This window comes from Elephas maximus, chromosome 3 (assembly GCF_024166365.1).
Source record: "Elephas maximus indicus isolate mEleMax1 chromosome 3, mEleMax1 primary haplotype, whole genome shotgun sequence".
Classification (NCBI taxonomy): Eukaryota; Metazoa; Chordata; class Mammalia; order Proboscidea; family Elephantidae; genus Elephas; species Elephas maximus.
The window spans coordinates 116,468,149-116,478,173 of NC_064821.1; the positions used below are offsets into that span (position 1 = coordinate 116,468,149).

At 36.2% G+C, this 10,025-nt stretch overlaps 1 protein-coding gene across 1 annotated transcript in view; it reads left to right on the top strand.

The window, feature by feature from the left end:
* Window positions 1-3,366, top strand: part of LRRC7 (leucine rich repeat containing 7) — a 617,060-nt gene extending 613,694 nt beyond the window's left edge. Inside the window, exon 27 of the mRNA XM_049879569.1 lies at window positions 3,259-3,366. Within this exon, the coding sequence (XP_049735526.1) occupies window positions 3,259-3,366 (108 nt within the window). The remainder of the gene's footprint in view (window positions 1-3,258) is intronic.
* The last annotated feature ends 6,659 nt before the right edge of the window (window positions 3,367-10,025 follow it).

Sequence of the window (10,025 nt, forward strand, 5' to 3'; positions counted from 1 at the left end):
ATAAGTTTCATGTAAATCCCTGAAAATTCTCGGAGAGTTTTGGGTTCATTGCAATTCTAGGTTTGTGTCGACAGACACAAACTCTGAGCACTCATAAAGTTATTTTTAAGGTTTGATATTCAAGAACTCCATTACTAAAGTCAAATTTTAATTTCGCAGTTAAGGTATGCCTTTAGGTCAAATGAAGACATTAAGATAGTTGTTGTTGTGCGCTGACAAGTTGATTTCAACTCATAGTGACCTAAAGGACAGAGAAGAACTGCCCCACAGGGTTTCCTAGGCTGGAATCTTTACAGGAGTAGTCTTTTCTCCCTTGGAGCCACTGCTGAGTTTGAACTACTGACCTTTTGTTTAGCAGTGAAGTGCTTAACCGTTACACCACCAGAGCTCCTTAATAAGCTCTTTAGTATTGCCTTAAAATTATGGTGAAAGAAGCATATATTTCACCTGTTTGCTATGACACATGATGTCAAAAATAGATGAAAGTAGAGAGGCGAATGTACCATATGCTGTTTTCTGCATCCCACATCACTACCACCGGAAAAAACATTGAACAGGATGTAGCTGTCTGGTTTTCACTACAACTTAAAGCAAGAAATTTGGGCTGTGTAATACACCAAAGTTCTACTCATCTACTATTTCATGACATTCTAGAAGTCAATCTCAAATTTGATAGGTATTTTCATTAATGAAATGATTAAGTGCTCAATTACTAGCCAAAAAGTTGGCAGTTTGAACCTACCCAGAGATGCCTTGGAAGACAGGCCTGGTGATCTGCTTCTGAAAGGTCACGATTCTGAAAACTCTATGGAGCTGTTCTATTCTGCACACTTGGGATCACCATCAGTCAGAATCAACTCAACGGCAACTAACAGCAGCAACAAAGGAATCCATATAGTTTAATTCAACATTATACTGATTATGTGGATTTCTATGGGTTTACATTTTTGTTTCCTAATATTTCCTTATGGAGCCCTGGTGGTGCAGTAGCTGTGAACTACAGCTGCAAACCAAAAGATCGGCAGTTCAAATCCACCAACCATTCCTCGGAAACCTTGTGGGACAGTTCTCTGTCCTATAGGGTCACTATGAGTCAGAATCAACTTGATAGCAATGGGTTTGGTTTTTTGGGTAATATTTCCTCATTGGTAGATGTACTATGGTTTAAAAATGCAATAATTTAGGACCTTCTCATATCACATTATTTGCCAACCAATTTTAATGACCCTGTGATAAACTATAAGGTATCAGATGACTTTCATCTAAGTTACAAAGGTTGTACAGTTTTGCTAGAGATGTACGGCTGCTTTAAATTCTAAAAAGCTAAAAGCAGTGAAACATTCTAAATGATTGGTTATTTGAAATATTATTTACATTTTAAGAAATAAAAAAAAGAGTAAATAAAATAATCAAAGCAACATGTATCCAAAATAAACCAATGGAAAATTGAAAAATTCAACCAATTAACCGAGTGTATTACCTGTATTTTGCCAAGCAGTCAGTTTGACTGTTGCTTCTTTTCTGAATTAACTGAGTCTTAGACTGCAAGGCAAACCGGTACATAACTGTTAATCATTGCATTTCCAAGATTTATCCCTATAAGGTTTCAATAAGGTTGTATTTATTTTTATATACTCATGGCAGTGAAGATTTATGGGACCCACTTCTCTATTAATAATAAAAAAGCATTCCAATGAAGACAATCTGCAATTTAATGTAGAGAAAACCAAAGACTAAGGAACCCTTACTACAAAGAAATGTGTACATTTAGAGATATCAATGTCAAATAATAGCCTGTTGGAATCTTGAAATTGTAACCTTAGGCTAATTATGTTTAAAACGAATTATGATTGCTTAAATTAATGATTCCTCACTAGAAGACAGGAGCCTTGGTGGTGCAGTGATTAAGCACTTGGCTGCTAACCAAAAGGTCGGTGGTTCGAACCCACCAGCTGCTCTGCAGGAGAAAGATATGGCAGTCTGCTTTCATAAAGATTTACAGTCTTGGAAACCCTATAGGGCAGTTCTACTCTGTCCTATAGGGTTGCTATGAGTAACAATAGACTCCCCAGCAGTGAGTTTAACTAGAAGACAGTGGGCATGTCCACTGTGAGTAATATCAGTGTACTTTACCCCTTATGTATATTGGATTGGATTGGGAAACACTGGTATAGAAAATGAATATACTTGCATTTAGAATTGGGGAAATAAAAATAACTTCTGTAATATAGGAGTCCTGGTTAAGAGCTCAGCTGCTAACCAAAAGTTTAGCAGTTCGAATCCACCAGCTGCCCCTGAAAACCCTATGGGGCAGCTCTGCGCTGTCCTGTAGGGTCACTATGAGTCAGAATCAACTTGACGGCAACGGGTTTTCAGTTCTCTGATATAAAAACTTATAAACTAAGGACTTTAAAGTGAGTCATAATACGATTTGGCTATACGATATATGTGTCTAGTCATGTTGGCATGTTTGGCATGACTGAAATATTTAATCATTCCAGTAGGTTTATACAGTGAGACCTATGACAGCCAGAACTCGACAGGACTCCATTGTTTTTCTGGGAGGGTCTTGCAAGTTTTCCACTTTGACAGGGTGCAGTCTTACCACTTTTCCATCACTCCGTTTAGTCGAAAATATTTGAGTGTCCCTTCTCTGACAGGTTGCGTGGTGGTTAAGAGCTCAGCTGCTAACCAAAATGTCAGCAATTCAAATCCATCAGCCACTCCTTGGAAACCCTATGAGGCTGTTCTACTCTGTCCTATAGGCTCAGTATGAGTCGGAATCGACACAATGGCAACAAGTTTGTTCGGTTTTCTGACAGGTTTCTGCCTTACAGAGGTTCTGGCTTTCGTAGGTTTTAATGTATCAATAATTATATAACAAGAAAGTGATAGTCCTGTGCACCCTTCAAGCCATCTCAACTAAGTTCCTGCAAAACAAAACAAATCAAAACAACAGCAACACAAAGCTGAACTTCTGTATTTCTAGTACTTCTGTTATTCACTAGTGTATCTCTGTGATTAGCACAGTGGCAAGGACATACTAGGTACCTGATAGATACTTGTTGAATGGCTAAATAGAGTTGAACCTGGGTGAAAGCGATTAGTTGCTCCCATGATCACAATTCCATTGTGGCTTCTAAAAACTGGTTTAATTTTCTGTTGCTCAATACTCCCTTGAGTCTTATGATTGGAAACAATGGTAAAGTGATCAACAGATTCCTTACACTGATTGCTCTGTTTTATGTGTGTTTACAGGCAAATGGACACAGTTTTGTACATATGGAACATGAAAAAGCTGTATTACTACTGAAGAGTTTCCAGAACACAGTAGACCTAGTTATTCAACGTGAGCTTACTGTCTAAATATTTTTTATAAATAGTGAAGATACGTCTAGCCAGATCTAATGTTCAAAAATAAATTTATACATAGAAACAAATTTTGCCAATTGCTGGACCAATGGCAAACATTAGTGCCAAATGTATAATACTATATGTTAGCACTGATCATCCTTAAAAATGTTAACTATATAAATATGATGTTCATGTGGTTATGTATTAGTTTTAATTGTCAGCCTCTGGCTGTGCATTGGTGCAGTTTTGTTTTGTTTTTGTTTTTTTTAATCAAATTAGTTTCTTCTCAAAGTGGATTTCATATAATTTCGGAGCACGGAAGCACACACAAGCTCTTTACAGATTCTGCTCTCCATCAGAAACACTGCCTCAAAGTTGTATATGCCTTTATATAGAAAATACAAATATAAAGAGTTGTAATTCCCATAAAATATTTCTAGCACAAGGTATATGTTGGCATATATACAAAAAGAATATAGAGAAAAACAATATTTTCATAAACTAAACATCTCGGATTGAGAAAGAAAATATATCTTAAAATAAGACTTTACTATATTGAATCTTTTTCAATAAAAATTACATGATAATGCCTTATGAAAGTAACTGTACATATGGTATAAAGTGTTTATATTTGGTTCCATATTCATTTGCTAAATTCTCATAATACAGAGTGAAATATTTCATAAATCAGCCATTCATCTCTGGGACCTGAATAAAGATAGCCAGGACAAACTAATTAATTGTTCAATGCCTTTAGCTAATTACAATACATGCAGAGTTAAGAAATGGACTAAAGGTAAATGTAGATAAATCTTTTTCTCCACAAATTTAAGCAGTGAATGATGGGTGGCAGGAAAGGTATTGCTTTATTTCTTTCAAGTTTATGTTGATTATATCCTGTAGCCTCTGTAATTTATTTAGTTGTAAATGTGGCATTTATTTGTGTGTTGCTTTATCTAATTTGCTACTTTTAAATCATTCAAAATGGGTTTTGGGAATTGATAAAATTTATCATTAAGAAATACTGTTGTTAGAAATTTATGGGGGAGTATATAAAAAAAAACTTTGGTATTTAAATACAAAACTTCAAATATATGTTCTCAGAGCTGTGATCTCCCTGTATTATTTAGCACCTGTTTCATGGAAAGAAATAGAGAAAATATTTCAAATGCTTTCTTTTCTCAAAATGAAATTTCAAGGAATAGAAATTTGAATCTGTCCAACTGGAGGGAAAAACAAGCATAGTTAACGTAGAGTTAGCTGTTAGTATATTGGAACAATTTTCCATTATAAATAATCAGAATTCATTTTATAATCCTTTAAATGTTTCTTTGTAATAGTAGTCATCAAGTTTACTAAAATGTTAGTTTTAAATTCCAGAATAATTCCCCAGAGTTCATTGTATTCATTTTCTTTCTCATATTTCCACAAAGTTCTTTTTTATGTAATGAATTTACTTTACATGCTAGTGTGTCAGGTGCTATGAGTTGGAATTTGGGGTATTAGAATTTTCACAGCAGTATCACATATTGATGTTACCAAAGCTCTGAGAATAATATTTGTAAGTTAACTGTTTTATGGGGACATTGAAAATATTGTATTTTTGTAGGGTATATTAAAATGAGTGACACTTATTAGAAGTGCAGTGGTATTTTTTGGCAATAGAATTTGTCATGTGAAGACAAATAATACTTCACTTTATAGATGATGCACTAATTTTGATGTTGCTTTATGTCAGAATGACATTATACCGTGATTTTATAGGGTTCAACACTGAACAAATGATTAAATGGTTGGCCTATTCAGTATGTTTCCCAGAAGCAGCTTTTAAATGCATTTTAATATATTGACAGTTTCTGATGAGAAATGTCTTTCAGAGCCTAATTTTCTTTTTCAAAACTCACTCCAAACCACAGTATCCAGACACTATTACAGGATGATAATCATTAATCAAGATGGAGGACCTCACTGGCCTCATAAGATCACTTAAAGGAAACAAGAAACTCATGGGTTTAATTTGGTGTCAATGAAGCATCTCAAATCATCCCATCATTTTTGTTTAATCTTTTATGGCAGAGGTAAGAGAAGAATGAAATATGGGACTCCCCAAGTCTTTTTTTATGTTAAGTTTCTACGTCAACCCAGGTCTTCAGGAGATGCTTCTGAGGCACCGAGCTGAGAGGATCATGATTCTAGTAGACACCTCTGCCACTTATGATGGTACAACATTGTCGTGGGCCAGTGCTTTAATCCTTCCTGTTCTGTAGTTCAGGAATGAGGAAAAGAGAAAAGGGAACACTGACCACTGGAAAAGAAATGTGATGTGCCAGAGTACCTCGCTGTCAATTGTACTGACATGCTGCAAACTGAAAAAAAGACAAGTATTAATGAATAGAGGCATTTTTTTTTTTTTTTTAGATTGACTGAATAAAATCATTAATCACTTGAAGGAAAAGATCTAATTGATACTATAGATGACAAGAACTAATAATTCATTGAATTTTTAGTATTAATTTTTCTGGAGTAACTGTTTTTGCTGCTGCCTGAAATTAGAATCTGGCTCATGTTAACAAAAACCAAAACAAAAAAGTTAAGAGTGTGCCTTTTAAAGAAGAAAAATCAACAACAAAAAAGAAGTGTAATTCATGATGGTTCCAGTATACTCTACCTCTTGGTCTTTGATTTTTATTGGAAACTTCCCGATGAGGAAGTTGCTTATAACTGGTAGATCAGTAAGATGCCACAGAGGGGACTGAGAAAGATTAGAGAGGGGAAGAGCAGAATAGAAAATTATCAGTAGAATTGCTCATAATTGTGAAAACCAAATAGACATTAGTGGACAATTTTTAGAATTATTTACAAGGCTTACTGTATGCAAATTTTATGCAAATAATGTCCACATTATGCTTTTTTTTTGGCCAGTGGTGCAGCCTACCTCCCCCCATACTATTTTCGTAAGCTCTGTGCCTTGCTGGTTAGGAGCCCTGGTGGTGCAGTGGTTAAGAGCTCGGCTGCTAACCAAAAGGCCAGCAGTTCCTTGGGAAGGAAACCAGCTGCTCCTTGGAAACTCTATGGGGCAGTTCTACTCTGTCCTATAGGGGTACTATGAGTTGGAATCGACTTGACGGCAATGAGTTTTTTGGATGCTTCGTGTTATATGGGCATTATTTATGTGGGAACATTTTTTGCAAAAAAAAAAAACGCATATACTATTGTGTCACAAAGGCTCTTTTATGATAATCCCAGCCTTGCAGACAATACGAGTCACCTAAAAAAAATAATAATTTCAAACTATAAAAGTATTTTTGACAAGTATACTCAAAATCAGTACAATATACAATATATACATTATACTAATTCATTGCTCATTGAAGCCTATATTAAAAAAAAAAAAAAAAAATGTGTCCCAGCTCCTTGGAATGGTAATCACATCGATATCAAACAATCACAGTTGTTCCTGGCCCTCACTTTAGACTACCACCTTCAAAATGCAAATTAGCTTTAAAGAGAGGGTGACAAACCAACATTAATTTGTTTTTAATCTTAAAGATGCTTACAAACATATCACTAATATAATGACTTATTTAAAAGTAGGACTAAAATGTCTTTTACTAGTGGATTCAAAGAGAAAAGGAAAGATTCAGAGGAGGGAAAGATTGATGAAATTAGATTTCCATATTCAAGTATGAAGTGAAAAATATCTGAACTTTCTAAAATGTTTAGAGGAAAGAAACCAGAAAAATATTTTATGTTTAACCAAAAAGTCTATTTACTATCTCCACTACAGTTTAGAGCTTTGGAAAACAGAGTGTACTAGCCAGCTTGACTTCCCATTGGCTTTTAATGTTGCATTTAATGAGCTTCTGCACCTTGTTGGCACACAGCTGGAAAGTGTCTGTTCTGATGAAGATGAATACACTGTCCTCAAGAGGCAAGAATACAACATAACCAGATAAAAAGCCATGTTGGTAGAGGACTACCACTGTAAGTCTGGTAAATTCGGTCATACAATGTGTTTGACTGATTCCTGACATACCGAGCAAACAGTAGGGTTATTAAAATACTGAGTCAGTCAAAAAGGCAAAAAAAACCCAGTAAGTTAAGAAGATGGTTCCTTTTTAGGGTCAAGAAAAGCAGGGTTGAAGTTCCAGTTAGAGAACAAAGTTCATCTCACAGAAATGCTAAATCTTTGTGAGGCCTAATAAAGTGTTCATCAAACATCAAGTCGGTGATGTACCCTCTTTGATGGTTGGAGCCACCTGATCTTCCAGGAATGGAGGGAGATCTTCAGATTTGTGATCACTTGTATAAACTTTTCTCCTTAGCATTACACCTGCTTTCCATTCCAGGATATTTTCCCATCAACCAGCAAGACCGTTATAGGAAAAAAAAAAAAAAATGCGAGCGGTGGAAAAATAGAAGATACAGCCTATAGAAAACATATGGATTAATATTATAGGAGATCTTCTGTGCATCTTCTTAGCTCCATTTTGATCTAAAATGTTGATATAATGTATTTTCTGAGCCATCCTGCTGTTGAAAACTAAGGCAGATGCAATCGAGCTTCCTAGTAATATGCTGAACCTTCTGGGGGCATTTCTGTTTCTAGTATGTAAAACTGACCTCTCTTCTTTGCAGCTGTTGCTGCTATAAATCTATCCCCATACTGCTCCAAAGGCAGTGGATGTCCACTACTATCCTGCTGAGACAAGGATAAGAGCCCTGTTAGAGTTCTATCTATATTCTGAGACCCTTGAGTATCAACTGATGGCTCTAGTTTCCAGTTTGAGTGCAATTTTCTTGAGTGATCAGGGAATCTGGAGTAGTAGAATTGCCCAAGGGCCAAAAAGGGGGCACTTACCAGGTCTCAGACAACAGCGAACAAAGCTTATGTACAAGGCTGTGGGTGGCAATGCGTGAATAGAATGGTGTTTCCACTTCCATTTTTAAAATGTTAGATTTCACCATATGAGGGGATTTCTGTGAGCCTCCCAGCTGAGTGGGATTGGAATGGGTTCCAATCTTCCTTACCTATAACACCATCTACGAGAGAATGGTCTGGAAACTCTCTTGCAAGGGTATAAAGTGTCCAACTTCTACGTTGGAGAATTCACAGAGATTTCCGAAAAATGGAGGGGAGCATCCACTCTAAGCTTTTATTTTTTAAAAATACAATAAAATATAGGAATATTGAATCTCCTGGGCTTTTAACTATATGATTATCTTCATCTAAGCTAAGAGCGTTTCTATGTGAAAAAAAGTAAGGAGAAAAAAACCTGACGGGAAACAATCTATTCGTTCCAACTGTAGAAGCAGTTTCTTCCTCTGGCAGGACTGTTTCCAGTTGGATTCTGCTTTAAGACAGTCAGCTCCTGCTTTCTGTACACACTGAGCACTAAACAAGATGAAAAGTGGGCCTGAATGTTAAGCAGAACAGATGAGAAGGGTAGCTCTGCAGCTGTGTCAATATCTTCCCAAATGATTCTGGGCTGTAGAACACTTTTTTCTCCCCAATTTAATTAATAGTAGCAACTGAAAGAATGAAAGGTTGTGAAGTTCAGGCAGTGTGTATGTAGAATGCACTCAAATCCTGTGATTCTTGCTATTCTGGGGTTGGAACCAGTATAGGCCTGACCCAAAGAAAAAACCATGGTCAAATTCCCACAGGTGGGATTTTCAAACCTAGAATGATTTTCTTTTCTCCTTTAAATTTTTTTTTTAGCTGGCATAATTTCAATGGGTGTAAGAATTGGTATTCAGAAAAAAAGTTAGGTCAATCAGGCAATCTTTCTCATTTTGTTTACCTTAATTCTGTCGCTATTGCTCAAGGTTTTTTTTTTTTTTTTTCTTTGCCAGTTTTGTTCCTTCTTTAAAATAACATGAGTAAGCAGTCTACAAATAGCCAGGTATCTCTACACCTAGAGTAAGATATGTTAGTACAGGGACTTTTATTTTCATCAGTGAATTCCTGTATTTCCTCCACAGAAAAATAATTACTGTAGCTGAATCTCAGATGCCTAAGGTATGTCATTCAAAAACTCAAAACATTCTGGGAGACTTTATTGAAGAATATAATAAAAATGTTAAATGAATGTTTATAAATAATAAAATAAATATTTGTTGAGCATCAACTACTCACCCAGCACTTCGAGGGATATTACACGGTCTGCTCCGTACAGAACCTCACAATCAAGTGGAAAGATGAGAGAAGTTCCAGAACAAAGGCAGTACGAGGCAATGTGGTGAGTCCCTTTGTACCTGGCCTCAGCCCACCCTACTGCCAAAGGAGTTAGCATATTTTTCTAGTTAGATCTCCTTGGGGCGGAGCATGGTGGTTCTATGTGGAGCTACAGATAGGTCTTCCTATTGGGTCTAGTGGCCTTTGGCTATTGTGAAATCTTGCTAGGATTTAGGGCAACATTTCATGTACTAGAAGTGGCAAGAGTGGATACCTTACTGGACAAGATAAATAGCAACCAGAATTTCTTGAAGTTCTGGAAAAGGGGCAATAATTTTGACAGTTTGTTTGTTCTACAGAGGAGAGGGATACATGGTGAAGAATGGTGTCCCGCACCTGGCCCAGCACCATGTCTATGTGTCTGGGACATGATGGGGCAAAGATGGAAGTCAGTAGTTTAAAAGACATGGTTGAAGAGATTCTCCTACTTTGA